Genomic DNA, 20,473 nt, shown 5'->3' on the forward strand with positions numbered 1-20,473 from the left:
TGCTGCAGCCTGCACCCAGCCCAGCAACGGGAGGGTCCCCAGGCTGGCACCTCACGCTCCGACCCTCCTCAGACTCACGTGCAGGGCAGTCAGGAAGGAAAGCTGCAGCAAGGCCCCTGCAAAGCCCTGTGCCAGGGCCAGCGCAAAGGCAGCCTGCTGCCCAAAGAGCTCCGCCGTGGCGCTGCGCAGGCACTGGTACAGCCTGCAGTATCTCTCCACGACGTCCGGCGCCTGCCATGCTGCCTCGAGGAACCGCTGCACCTGCAGAGCATGGTGTGAGAGGGGTGAACCTGGAGCAGGGCCATCTCCACGGCCTGTRTGACTGCCCGCAGCCCCAGCCCTCACTCTGCCCACACCAACCATGCAAGGCTCCAGCCGGCCTGGCTGCAGCCTTGCTACAAATCCTGGTTGTGCCATGGGCTACTGAGAGCTTGCGGAGGGGAGGGGCAGGAGCACAGCTCTGAGAGCTGAGCCAGGGCTGTGCATAGCAGGACAGAGAAATGCAGCTGCAGCCCAGCAAGAAATAAGCAGCCACCTACCGTCCCAGCCTCCAGAATCGCCCCAACTGCGGGGCCAGGCTGAGGGCTGGGAACTGCCAGGAGAGTCAAACCTAGTACAAACGGAGGGATCCCAAACTGGAAGGGTGACAGGACTGACTGCCCCCACACTCCTCCAGCCCCCACAGCAGCCAGGGACAGCGCAGGGCCCTCCCTGTGTGCCCAGGGCCCCTGCCAAGCCCTGCTCCTCTCCCTGCCTGCCCTGCGCCCGGTGCAGGCTCCCAGGTGCCCCTCCTAGCCCTACCTGCTGCTGCACCACACCACGCCAGCACTGCGAGATGCCCCACAGGCCACTCGGCTTCTTCGCTGCCACCTTTGCAGCCCCAGCTGGCACCTCCTTGTTCTTCCCGTCCTTCCCACCTGCCAGGGGACAAGCCCAGGGGTGAGCGGGGCTCCACAGGCAGGCCCTGCACACTGACCGCCAGCAGCCTCCCCCTCTCCCTGCAAGGGCATGGGGAATGGGAGGCACAGCCACTGGGGGGTATGGCCACACGCCACCCCCAGCTCCGGACCGCTGGCATATGCTGCCTCCCCTGCCTCAGGAGCTTCCCGGGGCTGCCCCACAAGTGCAGCCAGGCCTGGCGGTCTCGACCATGGCCCCCCTGGCCCCACAGGAGGGAAGCCCCTTGCTCACCAGCTCTGCCAGGGGCTCTCGCCTCCTCCAGCTCTGCGCCGCTGGGGTCCACGTGCACCAGGAGCTGGGTCAGGCGCCGCACGCGGGAGCTGAAGACAGCATTGCAGCTCATGGCACGCCGGGGCAGCTCCACACTCTCCAGGTACTTGCTCAACAGCCATGCCAGGGGGCTGATGCCACTGGGGTCTGCAAGGCCAGAGACTCGGAGTGGGATGCCTTGGGCTGGCGCTTGGCAGGGAGGGGCCCGGGCGAGCGCAGGGTACCTGGGCTGGTGATACTCTGCACCAAGGGGTTCACCAAGGCCTCCCAGTACGTCCTGCCCAGGGCCTGGGCCGCCTCGTCATCGGGAAGGAAGCGGTCGGCAAAGGCCTGCTCATGCTGCAGGGCCCGGTTCAGCCTGCAACAGGGACCGGGCAGGGCACAGCGTGGCCAGGCACCTGGGGACTGCCAGTGCGGACCTCCGCCAAGGAGGCGGGGCACACTGCTCGCTTCCTGCCCTGCCCTGCGCCAGCCAGGACGACTCCCTGGGACTGCCAGTGCCATCCCCCCAGCCCTCAGCACACCAGGCACAGGGCAGGGCTGCCAGGAGAGACCTCACCTGCCAAAGAGATGCAGCAGGCGCTCCCGGTCCTGGCAAATCTCCTGGCACCATGCATGAGCCCTGGCAGTGCAGAAGAGGAACGTCCGCCGACATAGCTGCTCCTTGAAGACGGGCCAGAAAGTGGGCTTGGGACCCAGCACCTCGATGCCACGCACACGCGTGTCAATGCCGCCCTGGGGGAGAGCACAACCCTCAGCTCCTCACATGTGGCCCTGCGGGGTGCCCCAAGGCCAGCCCCACACAGCTGGCTCCCCCCCACTTCCCTACCTGCTGGCACCGCTTCACGCGGATCTGGATGATGGGCCAGAAGCGGGTCATGTTCTCCAGCAGGATCACTCTGCTGTCTGAGGGCAGGATGGTCACCTGCAGGCAGACAGCAAGCCCTCAGCACGCCCGGCAGCCAGCGCAAGCCGCGTGCACACTCCCCCGCCCACCCTCCACGCAAGGCCACAGCCTCTGTCACCCCCACTGGCCCTGGCACTCTGCACAGCCACAGGGCACCCCCACACACAGCTCTGCACTCTTGGCTCTCAGCCCCAGCACACCCGACTGCTGCAGACTGCGACACAGGGCTCCTCGCAGCCACGTCCCAAAGCACCTTCAGCCTCCAACCAGCAGAAGGCTCCCCCAGCACAGCTCCTGCCATCCCAGCCTCTGGGCGAGGCGCCCCGATAGCCGTTCACCTCCCAGCACCCCGGTGGGAGACCCTCGCAGGGCGCAGCAGGCTCCCAGCCAGCAGCTCCCACGGAGCAGCCACGGCCCAAGGAGCACAAGCCATACTCACCGCATTGAGCACAGTGTTGATGTTAGCAGGGCTGTCTCCTCCCAGCACCACCACACGGGCTGGCATGTAACTGGAGTCCTCGCTGGCCACCAGCATGCTCATCTCCCTGCAGTGGGGCAGCTGCATCACTGCCAGGCGCAGCCCATCAGCCCTGCCCCTACAGCCCCTCACCCCCACGCCCTGGCTCCTGCTGGCCCCACGGGCCACTCCCCATGTCCAGCACCCCTCATCGCCACTGCGGCAGGGCTCACGCAGGACCCCCATGCAGCCTCTGGCCTTCCCTGCCCCAGGGTGCCCCCAGCCCTCCAAGCCCAGCCCCACCTGATCACCACGCCACACTGCATGTAGACAGTGATGGAGTGGGAGCCAGTGCTGCCGTTCGACTCCCAGTAGGTCTTGGGGTTCCTGTCCGTGAGCTTGCTGGCGCGGTGCGGATTGGAGGAGACCTGAACCTTCTCCCAACACTTGTCCTCCTTCACCTCCACGCTGGAGCCTGGGGGGAGAGGCCACAGAGCCTCCAGCTGCCAGACCATCACGGACCAGGTGCAGGGGACCCCTCTCCCACTCCCCACACTCACCTCGGCACAGGTTGCGCAGAAAGACATCGAAAAAGGGGATGCTGATGGGCTGGTGGCTCCGGCGGTGCTCCTCAATCTGCCCCAGCACCAGCTGGGCGACAGGGGACAGGCCATTACTGGGGACCCAAGGCCCTCCTCCCCTTGCCTGCTGCAGGGCAGTGGCAGGCAGGGGCAGGCGGCTGCCCCTCTGTGCCCGGGACGGCCAGATGGCCCCAAGCCCCAGCCCCCCAGCACAGCCAGGCCTCCCCGCTCTCCCCAGGCCCACCTGGATGCAGCCAGCCAAGATGCTGGTCGTCAGCTTCCTGTAGAGGCTGGCGTACTTCTCGCAGTCGCTCACCAGGTCACGCAGGGCTGGCGCCAAGGGCAGAGCCGCACTGTGCTTGTCCAGGGCTTTGCCCAAAGCCTCGTGGGTGCCCACGCGGCACATCACCACCGCGCAGTCCTTGCTGGCAGTGGCCAGGCGGTGCAGGAAGCGAACGACCTCTTGTACCACCTGCTGAGGAAGGGGCTGTGAGCGGCTGGGCTGGCGCCAGGAACCCGCAAGGACCCAGCAGTGCTGTGCTGCAGCGCTTCATCCCCTCTGCCCCCGACACCACAACAGCACCTGCGAGAGCCAAGTCAGGCACAACACCGGCCACCCAGCCAGAGGGACGCAGCCACGGCCACAACAGCCACCTCCCACCTCTCCCAGTGGGTCTGCCACGGCAAGGCAGGGGCTGATGCAGGCAGACAGACAGCCCCAGTCCACTGCACAGCCAGCAAAGCCCTCCCTGCCTGCTGGGAGCCCAGGGCCCCCTCACCTCCTGATCATTGCTGTGGGCGCTCATGGAGGACAAACAGGGTTCAACACACTCGTGCCAGGGCAGCAGGTCCTCCCGGTAACCGTCCAGAAACTTGTGCAGGATCCTAAGTGAGGGAGGAGGTCCACTAAGGCTGCAGTGCACAGACTGCATGCCAGAGGCGGACCCATTTCCCTCCTCCACCTAGAAGGCTTGCACCCCACAGGGGCTGGGAGCCAGGGCTCCCTCAGGCACCCACGACACCCCACCAGCACTCACATGCATGCTGCGGTGCCCACAAATGTCCCTGCCAGCATCCACACACATGCCCCGGCGCCCCCACCTGCCCCTGCACCCCAATCACCACTCGCACTTGTGCTGCAGTGCCCCAGGCCACCATCGGTGCCCCACGACATCCTCACTGGCACCCACAAACATGCCCCTGGCATCGCTGCACACCCCCCAAAACCCCCACCAGCACGTGCTGCAGAGCCCCCGGACTCCCAGGACATCCTCACCGGCCATGCAGAGCCACCTCCAGACCCACCTGAGGACGCTCAGGCTTGCAGCCTTCTCTGCCCCTAGCAGCTTGAAGCTGCGCAGCAGCAGCACGAAGCACTCGCGGTCCTGCAGCAGCTGGGCCGCCTCGCCAGAGGGGATGGTGCCCTTGCCGCAGAGGTGCCGCTCCAGGGCCACCACCGCCTCCCTGGAGAGACCGCCCTCCCACAGGCTGCCCACCAGCGTCCGCACGTCCACGTCCCCCAGGTCCAGCGGGGCCTCGGCACCTGCCACGGCAGGGACAACACGTGGGGCCAGCCCCAGCGCTCGCTGCGGAGGTGCTGGCAGGGCCCTTTCCCCAGGCAGCACCACCAGCCCTGCCCTCTGCACCTGCAGCGCCACGGCACGGCCAGCGGCGCAGGTCACACGGTACCTGCCATCTCCAGGCTCACGGGCACCTCGTGCTCCACCAGGCGGTGGATCACGCTCAGGGCTAGCGTCTTGTTGGGGCAGCCTGTGCTCTGCCCGTCCCACCAGCAGCTCCGCAGCACCGCGGGGAGATCACAGCTCACCAGCTGCTCCGCCAGGCCCCGGTGGCTGTCGATCAGCATGTTCACCACCAGCAAGCCGTTCCGCACACCCGAGGAGCCCCTGGGGAGACAGAGTGATGTCAGCACCTTCCTCCTCGTGCGCGAAGCCTCCCCTGCACCCAGGAGCTGCCTGCCTTCCCCGCTCAGCCACCCCCGCACCTCCAGCACCAGCCTCCGGCCTCACTCTGCCCCTACCCTGCAACCCTCTGCATGGTGCTCATGGCAGCAGGGATGGCGCTCAGCAGGCTCGCTGAGCCCTCGCTGGAGGCAGAGCCGATGCTGGCAAAGATCTCCCGCATCATCTGCGCGTCGGCATGGTTCAGGGGCGAGGGCTTCCCACTGGCACCTCCCGCCTCGCCGCTCCCAGCTCCCACCAACACCTTCAGGGCCTGCAAGGCAACCAGCACGTCACAAGGGCAGTGGGCAGCACCCAGGGCAAGCCTCTGCCCTGGCCCTCCCGCCCACGACAGCCCCTCCATCGCACTCACCGCCAGGCCGGCCTGCTGCACCACGGTGGAGGCAGCGTGCTGCTGCATGCAGGCCAGCACAGCCCGCACACCACCTTCCGTGGCGAACGGCACGCGCCAGTCATACTTGACCATGAGCACGGCGAGCAGCCGCAGCGTCAGCACCACCAGCGCCTTCTCCGCCACCTCGGTGCTCAGCAGCTCCACTGCCATCTTCACCACCTTCTCCCTGCACGGGGAAGGGCACCTCAGCAGGGGCCTCCGGCACTGCCACGGGCACCCCAGGCCCTGCCAGCTACCTCCTCCCTGCCCGTGCGCCTCTACCACACTTAGGTCAGCCCCAGGAAGGAACCTGGCTGGGCCACACAGACGCGGCATCCACCTCCCTTGTTGGCGCCCATGCTGCGACATACCTGCCTTCACACCTCCGCTTCCACCTCCCCACGCTCCCAACTCTGCCACTGGTCCCCTCCCTGGGGACACAGCCCCTCTCCAGCCAGCAGGAGGAGCCTGCCAGCCCCGGCCGGGCACCACCCCCACAGTTCACGCCACACACCTGGTCCCCAGCCCACCCTGGGCTTTGCCAACTTGCCGCTCAAGCCCAGCCTCCTCCTCCAGGATCTTCAGGATGTGCTTGAGCCCCGCTAAGCGCAGGCCCACCTCGGAGCTGCTCCTCTGCATCACATCCACCACATCCACAATCTTCACCAGCGAGCCCCTCTTGCTGGCCCCCTTGGAGATGCCAAACACTGGGAGGCGGGTGAGAGGCAGAGACGCAGGCGTCAGCGCAGCAGCGACACCGCCAGTGCCTGCCACCACCCCCAGCCCCAGGTCCCACAGGCCTGCCCCTCCCCAGGCCACCTCCGGGTGACCGGCCTCCAGCACCCAGCCCACAGCCCCCCTCCACTGGGGCAATGGAGCCACCTGGCAGACAGGGCGCTCCAGCACCACGTGTGCCCCAGGGCCAGCCCAGCCTGCAGCAGGCGCTTACATTTGCTTTGCTCCTCCGTCACCTCTGGGAAAAGCAGCCCTTCCCTCTGGAGGAGCTCGCTGAACAGCTGGGAATCTGACTTCTCCACTGTGGCAGGGGCGCGAGGTGGCAGCACCACTGCAGGAAGGTCTTCCTCTGCCGCCTCGGCCACCACAGCTTCAGGACTGCTGTTCCTGCAGCCGGCATCCTCCGAGGACACCACGGTGCTCCCCCCGCCATCCTGCTCAGCCCCCCTGCCGAGGAAGTACTTGGCATAGACGTGGGAGCCACGGAGGTCGCTCAGAGTGCTGCCCTGGCACCGCTTCTCCAACACCTGCAGCACTTTCTGGGCCAGCTCCACAGACACCGACAGCTGGATCAGGCCTTCTTCATCCAGCTCCGACAGCTGGGCACATGGGAACAAGTTAACCCTCATGGACCCACTGCGGACCCCACACCCGCTGCAATGGCCAGGGCCAAACCAGATGGCAAGGCTGCACAAGCTGGACACAAAAGGACCCTTCCCCAGCCCCAACCTCCCCCAGTCCCAGCCCCAACACAACTAGCACCAGCCCAGCCCTTCCGCCTGCACTCACCACCCAACAGCCACCAGCAGAATCGCCCCATGGTTCCCCCTCGCGTGCCCCAACCTCGCTGGACACTGCCATTTCTCTGGTGTTGGCAGAGACAGAGACTATGTTTCCTCTCCTCTGTCCTTACCCCTTTGCTGTGCCCATCTCTCCATGCTTTGGGCATCCCCCACTCGCTTTCCTAGTTCAGGCCCATTTCCCCCCTGCTCGCGGTCTGCCTGCACAGCACACGCCTGCAGACTCCTGCTCGCATCCCCGTCACTTCCCTAACACCCTCCCTTGCTCCTTCCCTCCCGTCTCCCCGCTCTGCGGTCTCTGTCCCGTACCTGCTCTGCCTGCTCTTGCTGGACGAGGCGGGTGAGCTCATCCTGCTCCTGCACTTCCAGCTTCCTCACAAAGAAGAGCAGCTCCCACCACTCGGCACGGCTCAGGGTCTCTGCGGGGTCACTTGGCTGCTCGCCGAGGTAAGGCAGGGAGTAGAGTCCCCCAGAGGGCTTGGAGAAGAGTGGCTGCGCAACTGCAGGAGACCAAAGTGAGGGAGAGCGCTGTCAGCTCCACCAATTCCCCCTCAGCAGAACTGTCCTCAGCCACAGATCCCTTTTTCCTGGGTAAAAAAAGCTCATCACAACTTCTGAGGGAGTGGGTTGATAGGAAATTAATTTTGCCAGCAGCTTCACTCTTTTCCTAACGCCACCTGCTGGCAAACAGGGCAAGTACTCATAGGCAAAAGCAAAGGAAACTGCAGAGCTACCAAGCTCCTTTTAGCTAATGCACCCCAAAACAGTAAAGAGAAGATAAAATTCATTATTTAAGTTTTCATTGGATAATTTAGGAGCAGGAGCTCAATCAACACTTGCTGATATCTGCCAAGCAACAGCTTGAGGCTCTCTGCAAATGCAAGCTGGGAGACGCACTGCTTCAGGACTCAAGAGAAGAGGGTCAGACTTGCTCCAAGAGGCCCATGTCCGCCAAGAGCAACTACATACATGGCTGATTACTGACAGTCAGCCAACATGAGATAATTTATCCAAGTGTCAAGATCCAAAGCAGGAAGCACCTAATTTTTCAATTTGATTTCTATTTGGGATATGATGATTGGAAACAGTTTTACACAAAAGTGAAATAAACTCCGTGTTCCTGCCAAAATCAGAGCAAAGACAAAAGCCAAAGTCTAACCAAACTCACTTAATCTAGCCAACACACACTGAGGTGCAGTTAAGATTTTATTTACTAAGGGTAGAAACCAATAATGGATCTTTTCAACTGGCAATAAGAATATCTTTAAAGTGGATAATTAGCTGCTAATCCCATGTATATTCTGTCCCTTGCAGCAGTTTAATCCAAACCCTCGCCTCTCCAAAAGATGCACTAGTCCTACAAGATCAGGGGCTTGATGAAATTGTTAGTTGATCAGGTTCCCCAGCCAGAGTCACATCAGATAATGAACAAGATAGGGTATCTGAAGTCTGGATTTTCCCATTTTTGGCTGCCCTGTACGAGGGCAATGTGAAAGGATCCCACTTCCTGGAGATTCTGTAGCTGTCTTATGAAGACGGAACATTTCATGCTCAACTCCTCCCAGACAGAGGCATGAAGTTAAACAAAATCCTTTTTAAAAAAAACCAAAACACATGACTCGTATAAGGGGACCTGAGGGTCTACAAGGCAACTTCGTCTCAGAGAGACTCTACGTTTCTGATTTTGGCAGTTTGTTCAGTCAATTCTAACTTACATTTTTGATAGTCTCAGTATAAATCAAATTTTATCCTTTTATTATATCATGACAGAAGTCCAGGATTCAAAAACAGCCCCATGCAGCCACAAGCCATATGATTGCTTAACCAGCTCTACCCTGTCATACAAACTAAAAGCTGATAAAACTTTCTAAATCCAACCCACTAAATGAAAATTTGCCCAGCCTTTTAAGGTTTGCCACTCAAAAATATGCCATAGCAGAGTCAGAAAGAGATGATACAGCCACACGCATGCAGCACATAACCTCACCTGTGTCTAGATTAAAGCTCTCTATCAGACTATATACTTTTTCCTGACCAGCAGGCTCTTCCCGCTGATCTCCAAAGCCAATAATCTCCAACATGTGCCAACGTACCCAGTAGGTCCGACCTGTTGACTGCCATAAAACCTGTGGGTGAAACAGATCTAGGTGATTAGATTTGCCACTCACTCAATCTTCATGTTGTATTTGTCTTCCTCTTTCCCAAATGCACGGAAACAGAAAGCACTCTTCAAGTACAAGACAGCCTAATTCACATACAGATTTCAACGCATATGTTATCTGTTTTTTAAGCTTACTGTCTTTAACCTGTTCCCCTGATCATACCTGGATCTCTCTATATAAAAAGAATCACAAATTTTGCATGCAACCATTGCAGACCTCTTCTAGGACAGTAGCAGTAGGTGAGGCAAAAATCCTAGACACAAACCTGCTGGTGAACATAAAGAAAACATTTTTTTTCCTTCTCCAACTTCATCTTCTCTTGGTCATACTTTTATACCCTGGTCATTCACCAACCTCTTGGACAGGTTTCCTGCTCTTGACTTGCATGTCTCAAAGAAGATAATTGTTTCCTGTGCTTTCCAACCAGCTTCTCAAAATCCTTTTTGACTTCCTATATTGTGGTTTTACATTTAATCTTCTGGAGTTAAGTTTCTTTTCTCTTTCCCATTTAGAAACAACTTCAATTTTTTGGAGGATGCTCTCTCTTATTCCTAATTACTTTCCTATCCTGTTTTTTCCATCCAGGTTTTTCTTGGTATAAATCTTTTTTTGATAAATGTGAAATGCTTGCTTTGGGTCTCCACAGAGTATGCTTAAAGTAGGCCCTTTTATTTAACTCTCTTAGCAGTCTGTTTTATAAAGGAGACTTCAAGCACTTTCATTTAATCCCAAAAGATGAACAACTGTAGTGATTTCTTGGCTTTCATTATTTATTTAAGAACATGGAAACAAAATATACTGCAGTCCCCGCCAAGAGCAGCTTTCCAAGAATAAGGGATGGATCCCAGTCCTGCACTTTGCTCAGAACCAGCACAGCATTGCCTCTCCACAAGGCAGATATTTACAGTGTGTCTATATTTAGTCATGACTTCCCAACTCCATGTGACACTTCTGCAACCCACAGGGAGGTAACTGAAGAGTCTTCAGGTTTCCTGCCCTGGCAGCTTTGCCAACTTCCCTCAGCATGTCCCGCACCATCGCACCTTGCTCAAACAGTTGATGAAAGACCCAAACATTATGCTTCATGTCTGGCCTTTCAATTCTTAGGATTTCTGTCTTACTAGCTGAAAGGGTTCATCTATCTGTCTTATCTAGCTCCTCTCCCACATCAACCTGTGCTGTCGCAGGCCTAGCACAAATATCCTAGTGTTACACAAAGCCCAGTTGATGAATTATCCTTCAACCGTGTTTTGGACATCCTTTATTGAAGTCAGACATTTTAGTCCCCCATCTTATTTTCTGAATTGCCAGCTTCTGTTGTCTTTTTCACCTCTGATGCAATTTTATGCCTTTATCCCTAGAGGATAAATTGTTCTGGACCAGTAGTCCTTCCACCTCTTTCATTTCTCCCTCCCTGTGGAGTTTAAAAGCTCTCTGAGATCTTCCTTGACATTTAGGCTCAGCAGTCTGGTTCCAGTTTAGTTTGAGTAAAGCCAGTCCCTTCTGAATCACCTCCTCCTATCTAAAAGTACCCCATTTCCTAAAGAATGTAAACTCTTCCACCTTACACCATTTTCACAGCAACCTGTTGAAATTTTGCACCTCCACCTCCTTCTCAAGCCTGCAGAGCACTGACATCTATCCTCTTACCTAACAACTTCAAGATTTAGAGTCTCTTGCAGTCTTTACATGTGCCACAACTACTGCTTCCTCTCCAGCACCTCTTAGATACCTAGCCAGACACCTTGCGACATCCCACCTTGTCTAGCAGACAAGTCACCCCAATGGTCTCTGATGCTGCAAATCCAGCTCTTCTTATATCTAACACATTCTGCCTCTTTCTGCCCACTGGAATCTCTACTCCTGAAGGGATCTCCTTGGTACTAGATCACCATCACCTGGCAAGTAAGATCCGTCCATGGGATCATTTCTTTCTACTTCACTAGTCTAATATCCTCCATACCATGAGACTTTCTTCCTCTTCAACCGTAGTAGGTCTGTTAGCCTGGAGGTGTGACCACACTATGCCACCATTAAGGTATCATTGACAAAATTCTCTGCGGCACCAAGAGATGCTCCTTTTCCCTAGTGGCTGCGTGTGCAAGCAGTGAAGGCATCTCATGTGCCTACTACCTATAGTCCTTATGAAGGACAGAGGCAGAGTTCTTTCCTAGAAGGATGGAGGACAAGGACAGAAAGGCTGGTATCTAGGCTCTCTGAAGAAGAAAACAGCATCTAAGCAGAAAGAGAACCCAGTAACAACATACCAATGTTTAAAAATGTTTAACTTTAAAAACATGGCAGAAAAAAAATACATGTTGCTGCTCCACTGAGCTCTCTTTGGAGTTACACCAATGCTACCAGGACTCCAAAATGCTGGAGAGCTAAAGAGGTAAGATATCAAGAGACTTTTAAAAAAAGCACCAACTGGAAATTGAGCTAAACTGTACACACAACACCTGTTAGTCTTCAGTGAATCCCTGACCAAAACTAGTTATGCACCAATTGTCAACTGAAAGAAGTCACAGAAAGATAGAGCTGAAGGGCCAGAGACAATGGTAAAGGTCAGCACAACCTTGCATCTGTGTGGAGAGGCAAAGAAAGCAAGAGAAAACGGAGAACAAAGGCAAGAAGAGAGGAGACATAAGACAGACTCTCATGGACTGGCTGCAAGGAGAAATGAAAAATGCATCTAAACATATGTCTTTGCACACAGGAGACTGACAGCAAGCCTCAAGAAGGATGAGCCACAAAAGCAGAATAAATCCAAAAGAAAAGGTTGAAAACTTTAACTGAGACCAGGGCGAAGCAGTTCTTGTAACTAGGACTCACTAGGAAAAGCTGGTTCCTAGCAGATAAGCTGTCAATACAAAGCAAGTGTAACACATGAGACTGGAAAGATCCTAAGAGTGGAGACAAAAATCAAGTTTCCTTTCAAAGAGAGAGTGATAGCAAATGTCCAGAAAAACAAAGATGATCAAGAGATGACATTACAAAGATGATTTTGAGATGTCTGATTCCTGGCATCTCTCCATGGAAAGAAAACTCCTTGAATGACTAGACTTAAAAGTTCTGACTTAACTCTGAGAGGCTACTAGAGACACATACATAGATACAAACACAGGGAACACAGGGAAACAGGTAAAGATGAAGGTCCCAAAGACTGCATCATCGCAAGCAGTTAACTTCCTAGACAGACTAGAGGGCAAACACTACTAATTGGTGTAAAAACTGCCAACAAACTTCTTCAATGACTATTTATTACCACTTAGATCTCGTTTTGTCAGTAGTGAAAGCCTTACAGAAAGCTCTACTATTGAAAATAAGCCTGAGTGGAGCAACTGCAAGTTGATTCAGCTTAATTAAATAGAAAAATAAAAGCAAAAGGAGAAACCCAAGGACCTGTTTGACTAAAGGCACTAGAAATCAGCAGTAGACTTTAGTTCAACAGTGTATAAAAAAATCCTCTGAAATTTGTATCACATGTAACAGGAAAAAAGTTTGTAAAGAAATGATCTAGATCCTCTTTTCAAGGGCTCAGTTACATTCACAGTAAGAGCAACTAAGAGCTTGTAAGAAACAGAAAACAAATTTAGAAAAATTTCTATCTTAGAGATCAAGTAGTACAAGGACAAATAGAGAATCAGCAGAAATTTGCAATCTTTACAGACTGGGTTATAAAAGACACTACACCGTAAAAAGTTTTTCAGACACTTAAATAAAACAAGAAAAAATACATAGCAGTTACTCAATAGAGAGGGGCTGCAATGAAAAATAATCTATGTACGGTCCAAAACTAGAAGAGTATTTTGCTTGAATATTCAAAAAAAAAAAAATCAAAGCGAACTTTGATGTTTCAAAGGACATTTCCAAGGGGGGAAACAGACCCTGGCACCTACTCACAGATCAAAAGACGCAGCTGGGTAGGCTGTGTCCAAACTAGTGAGAAGAACAGCAGCATAAGTACTGCCACTCACATGCGAAGGATTAAGACCCTAGAGCACCTCTTGCTGCATTACTTACTTGTGAGCTAGCCTCCTCCCAAACCACCCCCAAGATTGAATACAGGCCAGGGACTACTGCTAGGAGGTAGGATATAGTCACCTGTTTTGGAGGCTTAAACAATCTTAGCAGGACAGACTTGACTAACCAAACCAGCTCATGTCAGGATCCTACTCTCTGGCTCTGAGAGGTGTCGTCTTTGCCAGGACTGATGTAGTCAGAGTCGAAATTATATCTACTGTCTGACTTCCAGAGCGCGAAGACGTGATTAGCAAAACACTGAACAGTCACCCCCGTTACTGCCCTCTGCCTTCCTAGCCAGGCTACCTCCACCAGCAACCTACCTGCACTGCATGTGTGCCATTAGTGCTCTGGCAAAACTCGCCTTCATCCCCAGCTCTCACATCACCACAGTCCTCCAGCATACGCACCCGCATGCCATGCACTAGGTTTGCCTGCACATACTCCACGTAGCTGCTGCGGCTGGAGAAGTCCGAGGGGGTCAGGAAGGCACAACCCTGCTTTTTCTGGGGACCATGATTTGAAGCAAGCACAGAGACTGGAGCAGCAGGGCAGGCCGGGGCCTTGGGCTGGAAGATGGAGCGGGCGGTGCGAGGCTGCGTCCCCTGCACGGACAGCAGCTCCGGCTTGTGCCTGTGGTCCCAGCCCATCACGCGCACCAGCTCCGAGATGAGGTTTGCCATAGCCATGCTGAACTCAAACTCCTGCTTCGCACGGCTCCTCTCCCCACTGAGCGAGCTGGGCACGGCGCAGTCCTGCGGCTCCCCTCCCTGCTCCGCACCACTGCTGAGCTTGTCCACAAGAGAAGTGACACACAGGTAGCGCTTCACCAGGGCAAACAGCAGCTTCCCAGGGATCTGCAAGAGGCACAGCTGTCAGATCCCCAGCCACCACAGCGACTCTGGCTCACTCCAAGACACTAGCTTGTCCCCAGACAGGTTCCCGGGATGGCCTTGCACCAGCGGGCAGCAGCGCAACCCTCTCAGCCCACCCCCTCCTCCCTGCTCAGAGATGAGGCTCCCCATGGGCTCTCCACCAGCCCTTGGCCTCACACCAGGCCCACACCCTCGGCCAGCTCTCCTGACACCCAGTCCTGCTCAGCTGCCCATCACCAACCACCCTCCCTTCCTCTCCTGTCCCCAGCAAGAAGGACAAGATCCCCGGCACACACTTTCTCCCCCTCCTGACCCCCCAAAGTCCTCGGGCCTGGGGCTCCCATGCCAGGCCTGACAGGCCCTGCTGCTACCTGGGGAAGGTGAATCCCTTCAAAGGACATGCAGTACTCTTCAGAGGACATCGTCTCAGCAAACAGCTCCAGCAAGGTGTAGCGGCTGTCAAAGTCCATGTGCTGCTCAATGCCATCCTGCTGGCTCAGGGACAGCAGAACATAGGCCCGGCTCCCTGCAGCAACAACAGTAACCCCTCAGGTCCCCAGAGACACCCCTCACACCACCCCGCTGCAGTGGACAGACTTTGGCAACCAAGAAAATTTGCTTTGCTGCTCAGTGTCATCTAGAACCGCATTTTGTCCTTTGACCTGGATTGGCTCCGCTAAATAAAACTGCATTTTTTCCACCCCTAAAGCTCTGAGATTCCCCCCAAAACAGCAACTCCAAATAACTGACTCTAGAACGGGGGCCCAGGGAAGAAAAACAGTCAGTCTTAACCTGCATCAGTCCCCCGTCTGCCCCACGAGCTTTGGCACTGCAGCAGGGAAAGCCACACAGCTCTTGCTGGACACACCACCACCTCCACTAGCCTGCAGGCTCCTTCCAGGTGCACCCAAGCCATGTTAAGGACTTCTGAGCCTGGCCAGCTCCTCTCAAACAAGGAAAGCACGTGAGGAGCAGCTGAGCCTGCTCCTACCCACCCACCAGGGCCTGAGGAGAGGCTCCCTGCCAAGAGCAGGCCAGAGCCTCTCCAGTTGACACCGTGCAGCAGAGACATCCTGACGCTCTGCCACCCTCCTCGGACCAGCGGGCCACCTCCAAACAGCTCACCAGCATCCCAGCTCGGGAACTCGTCAGGGAAAAGAGCTCCCAAACCCGCCTTCTCTTAGAGCACCCCAGACGACTACACCCAAGGCAGCCACTTGCAGAGCTCACACTCGTTCTCCCCCTTTTGCCAACCAGCCCCAAGAGGCTCCATTTCCTAGACGTCCCAGGCCTACAAAAGGACCGGCACTGCTCAGCAGCCCGGCAGCACCCTCTCAGGGCCACTGACATGGCAGCACCCCCACCTGCATCATGCGAAGCCAGAGCCCTCAGCATCTTGCCAGCACTGCGGCGGATTTGCTTCTCCTTGTGGCACAGCATCTTCATCAGCAGGTCGAGGGCTCCCGTCTCCTTGAAGGCGCCCGTCAGCGAGCCAATGCTGGCATATGCGCTCAGCACGTGGATGGTGTTGAGGATGGAGGACTCGGGAGCCCCGGTCCCGGCCATCTGCCGGACAGCTCGCTGCACCAGGCTCCTCACGTCAGCCTTCATCTCCAGCAGCGACGCTTCGTCCAGCGTGACATCGGCAGGGAACGGGCTGGGCGCCTTCTCCTCTTTCGCCCACCGCCCGTCCAGCTTCCTCTTGCCCAGCAGCACTGGGCAGCTGGCGCAGACCTCTTCTGCCGACATCCACATCAGGATGTTCTCCGGCTTGGTTTCTGCACAAGAGCCACCACTGCTGCCTGCTGCTCTCTCCTCCAAGCTGATGATGCTCCACCGGATCAGGTACTCGGGGTGGCCATCGTGGCCTCGCCGCTGCCGCAGCAGCTCCTCCGGGTAGGCCTGCAGCTTGGGTCCCAGGTGCACAAGCAGGTTGCCATTACGCCTCTCACTCACCATGACGGCAAACGTGTCTGCAGAGACAGAGGGGAAGGAGAAGCAGGTTCTCAACCCCAAGCATCATGCCAGGGGGAGTGTGAGCAAGTGCCTCAGCTGACAGAGATGGCTGAGGCACATACTTTGATCCTGTGATCCTGCACCCAGAATAAAGCCCCAAAGGAAACCTCACTTCACAGGAGCTTGTGTCCCCCTCTGAAATAATGAACAAGTGTTTCAGATACAAACCCTGTGCCCAGCATTACTGGCACACATAGAGATAGGCTCTCCCTGCGAAACCCCAGAGGCACAAAAGCCCATTCAAATCTCCTCCATAAGACAGAAAATAAAGATCAAAAAACTGGGTGTCCTGCTCACATCTCTGCCACTGACTGTGACACAACCCTGCGCAAGTCACTGCTTTCTAACTTCTCTTTTCTCTCCCACTATTTAACATTCACATTTAACATTCAGACTGCAAAGTCTCCTAGGGCTCAAAGGTTCAGACAAAGACTCCCTCTCACTGCAAAGCTGTAGAACCCAACATGAGTCACCAGCCCGTGAAGAAAATAACTAGCAATTTCTCAGGTCTAGCTCATATCCATCAAATCACATCACTATCTAAAAGTCACTCAGATATTTCTTTCCTGGATTCCTCTCAAATATTCTTTGCCTTTAAAAAGTTTAGTCAACAGGCAAATTCATCAAAATGAGGAGCTGTCACTCTGTTGCCTGATTGTGCTATGCATCTTGGGGCTACAGAGAAGAAGCCATGACACTTCTCTGCTTCATTTAAGCAAAGACAAGTTTGAAATAACTTGTTGTCCAAGACTGGGTGCCAGCAGTTAGCTGGCCAAGTGCAGACAGTACTGCACATAACAGATCGACTTCATAACTACACAGCATGCCAGATCAGAGTCTGATAAGAGAAGTAGTTTCCCAGAAGAGCCCACGCAGATAGGAATGGAGATACACAAACAGGCCTTCTCGTGGTCACTTACACACATAGGCAAGAGAAGCAATGAAGCGATCTGCTGTTCAGCTGAGGGTAATAAAAGTCCATTTAAAAAAAAAAAGTTATTCCATGTAGGAAATTGTCTATCCATGCACAAGTGAAAAGGAGACTCCAACCAAAGATGATGCTAGGCACACTCAAAGAGGTTTCCCAGGGCAAGCAGAAAGCCTGAACTCCCTGGAGATTCATACTTACCTTGAATTGTGTCTTCTTTGGAGTCAGCAGAGAGCACAGCTGGGATCTTCTTGCAGCCTCCCTGTAAGGGAAGGCTCAAGTTATTCTCCTGTGCTTTGCAACAATGTTTAGATGCTCTGCCATAAGCCAAACAGCTGTTTTCCCTGGCTGTGCTGGATAGCACACAAAGGCATTCTCTACTCTAAGAAGTTCACTTAAAATAAAAAATCCAGTAAAACAAAAGTCGAAATCGGTATGAAACATTATTCTGCTTGAGAAGAAGACTTGCTTCACACAGTCTCTACATCTTAGCATTTAGCATGACGATGAACAACCTCTTTACAACACGGCTATCCAAAAGGACCCAGAAGAATTTGTAGCTGGGGAGAGAAGAATTTGGATTTAGGGCACCCGAATAAGTGCCTGTAACGTGTATGACAAGCACGACACACTGGAGCTTTGCTAGGACAACACACAGCTAAGCAATGCTTAGGATGCTTATATATATGCATTAAAATATACACCCGGCGCGGGGGAAAGGGGGCTCCCCGTCACACCGCGGTCCACGCGGGACGCCCCGAAGTACCGCCTCGCCTCTCCTCCCCCACCGTTAACGGCTCGAGATGACGACGCGGCCGAGGCCCGCGGCCGCCTCTGTCAAGGGGGACGGGAAGCGGCGCCGAGACGGACCCCGGCCCGCTCCCTGCCCCACCGCGAAGGGAAGGGACGGGAAGCTGAACCGCGACCTGCACCGGTCGGTCGGACGGTCGTACCTGCCTATCGTCGCTCTGCCGCCGCCGCCGCAGCTCCCCACTTCCGGGTCGCCGCCGCGCACGGCCGCGCAAACCGCAGCCGCTACGGGTAGCGGCGAGGTCCAGGCAACCTCGCAGGAGTGCGCCTGCGCACTCCCCGCCCGGGCGGGGCGGGGCGGGGCGCGCGCGGACCCTCCACGTGCGCCCGCGCCTGCGCTCTGCTGTCGCCCTCCTGGAGCGCGGCGCCGGGCAGAGGGGGAGGGGGCGCGCAGCGTCTCCCGCCTTCGAAAACCTTCCCTCGGTCAGCGCCCCTTCCCTGCCCCGCGCCTCCGCGGGGTTCCGCGCAGCGCGGCCGGCCCCAGCGGCTCCGCAGGCCCTGGGGTGTGACCCCTTGCCCGGGCGGGCCTGGCCACAGCCCCCAGGCAGGTGCTGAGGTTCAGCGGCCGCCCCTGTCACAGGGGACCCTGCGGCCAGGCCTCTGCTGTGCCTGCGCCGCTGTGCTGCTTCGAGGCCTGGAGAGTTTATTTGTCATGGGCTCCGCTCATGTGTCACCCGTCATAGGGCTCCTGCTCTGCTGTGCTATCTGCACACCTGGAACAGGTGTGAGGGACAGAGAAAAAACATGATATTCCCTGGTTATCCCAAATAGTAACTAGCAAAGATGAAGAACTGCGGAAGAGCGCAGCTGGAAGAGCTCAAGATGTCGCATTACGCCACGTTGGTGTGGTTGGTCCAGTGGCTGCTAAATTCTGTTAAAGGCTGTTGCAGGGTGGATAGCAAGGCTGAAAGTCATCATGCCACGTCAGCATGAACATTATCACAGGCTCGGTGTTGACCAAGGTTGCAGATGGCCAGTCTGATGTCAGGGCTGGGGTTCTGGAGTAACCAAACGCTCATTCCCTCAGTGCACCTTATTTGGCTTACTTCACCAGGAACTGAGCTCTCATCAGCTTTTGGTTTGGAAGTGGCCTAGTCTCACGGTTGCTAGACAGGCATTTGGAGGCACTTGAACCCCTCTGCATACACTTTTGACTGATTTCTAGTTCTTTTCTTGTTTGGGTTTTTTTTCTGAGCTATAACACCCACATCATAAATTAAATTTTTATCCTTTGCCCATATTTCCCTTCATTGATGGGATTTGTAGGTGCAGTCACCTACAAATCCAGTAGGCACAGGTTTCTGTCCATCTTGTCTATTAACATTTGTTTTGATTACAAATAAACATTAAAATTAAAGACTAAACAGGTAAGAGTCTGCTTTCTCATTTGATCCCAGAGCAAGTCCATGTAAATATCCAAGCTCGTTTCTACACCAGTACTAACACAAGTGATTAGGCATTTTCCATAGTTTACAATAAAGATGAGCAATTATTTTTAAAAATACAATGTACTGCACCTGCAACATTGCTGTGTTTAATGTCCCAAACGTGAGGTGGTGATAATGCTCTACAGTGGGAAATGCAACCTGGCACCCAGATGTTAACATCAAAAGGCAACATCCCATAGCTAAAACCCATCATCAAGGATCACTGGCAGTGGCCAGAGAGGGCACAGGGGTCTTGTCTGTGCTGCCAAAACCTTTTAAGTGGGTATTTGTGTGCCCTGCTTCAGTGTGAATGGTCTTGGCCTGATGGTTTTCATACTGAGCTTAGTGTCATCCTAAAAATAAAGGCTATGTCTGTGGTATCTTGCCCTGTGTTGGGAGTATTGTATGGCATGCACGGACCCCTGTGTACAAGTAGAGTGGAGTTACTTGTGCTGATGTTGGTTTTGTGGTGCTGAAGCATAGCAAACAGCCACGTAGGAATGCCGAGCATGGGGCAGGCTTATTGCAGTGAAATGCGGAAGCGAAGAACCTTCCCCTTTTGACAGGGAGAGTCATTTCAGCTGTGTTTTACTCCTGACCACCTTCCATACAATCCTTTCTTGTTCTGCTACACTGGGATATGTGCTAAGCCTTCCTTACATCATACAAAAAATCATGATACCTGGTCCAGGACCTGGCACTGCACAGGGCTAATAGTTATGTTATTAGCTGGGATACTGGTGGCCCAACAGCACTGATGAATGTAATGAGCCCTCCTCCCTTTGGTCTCCAACAAGTGAGGTTTCCTTTCCATCTTTAATCACATTACTGATCCCCCATGTGCCATAACCTGGCTTTTAGGGGCCTATTGACATCTGCCCTCAACCTGGCTTTAAGTAACGCCTCTCCAGTCTGGGCTTTGAATATTGCTTTATCTTCTCATAGCTGTTTTCTGCAGAGAATATAACAGCCTTGGTGCTGGGCCTCATAGTGACAACAGTTGGGCTCTATCCTTTGAGTCATCAGGTGTCCAAAAGTAATGGAATTGGGAGGGAGGAAGGGGAATGACCTGTTTTTCAGTTAAGAACTGAACCAAGTGCCTGCCAGTATCGGGGGGGGGGGGGTAGGGGGGTGTTGCTCTGCCTGCATGCTTTCAACTATTTTATT

At 55.0% G+C, this 20,473-nt stretch overlaps 1 protein-coding gene across 4 annotated transcripts; it reads right to left on the reverse strand.

Moving 5' to 3' along the window:
* Window positions 1-11: 11 nt before the first annotated feature.
* LOC112974424 (cullin-9-like) lies at window positions 12-18,090 on the reverse strand. 4 transcript variants are annotated; one of them, XM_026083377.1, is made up of 24 exons: window positions 18,023-18,090; window positions 17,271-17,331; window positions 15,490-16,098; window positions 14,497-14,651; window positions 13,574-14,107; window positions 9,053-9,191; window positions 7,375-7,565; window positions 6,480-6,864; window positions 6,081-6,237; window positions 5,510-5,717; window positions 5,217-5,410; window positions 4,865-5,082; window positions 4,481-4,718; window positions 3,955-4,060; window positions 3,420-3,650; window positions 3,155-3,245; window positions 2,898-3,069; window positions 2,577-2,682; window positions 2,060-2,155; window positions 1,790-1,965; window positions 1,455-1,588; window positions 1,192-1,377; window positions 802-917; window positions 12-261 (listed from the first exon to the last, which is right to left on the reverse strand). In XM_026083377.1, the coding sequence occupies exons 3-24, from the start codon at window positions 16,082-16,084 to the stop codon at window positions 52-54; spliced, it is 4,638 nt and encodes a 1,545-aa protein (XP_025939162.1). In that variant the 5' UTR covers window positions 16,085-16,098; window positions 17,271-17,331; window positions 18,023-18,090; the 3' UTR covers window positions 12-51. The 4 variants fall into 4 exon arrangements, with proteins under 4 accessions (XP_025939162.1, XP_025939154.1, XP_025939145.1 ...); XM_026083369.1 differs by having other exon boundaries at window positions 13-261; window positions 3,420-3,647; window positions 6,045-6,237; XM_026083360.1 differs by having other exon boundaries at window positions 13-261; window positions 6,045-6,237.
* Window positions 18,091-20,473: the final 2,383 nt, after the last annotated feature.

Source organism: Apteryx rowi, unplaced genomic scaffold (genome assembly GCF_003343035.1).
Source record: "Apteryx rowi isolate R43461 unplaced genomic scaffold, aptRow1 scaffold_1179, whole genome shotgun sequence".
NCBI lineage: Eukaryota > Metazoa > Chordata > Aves > Apterygiformes > Apterygidae > Apteryx > Apteryx rowi.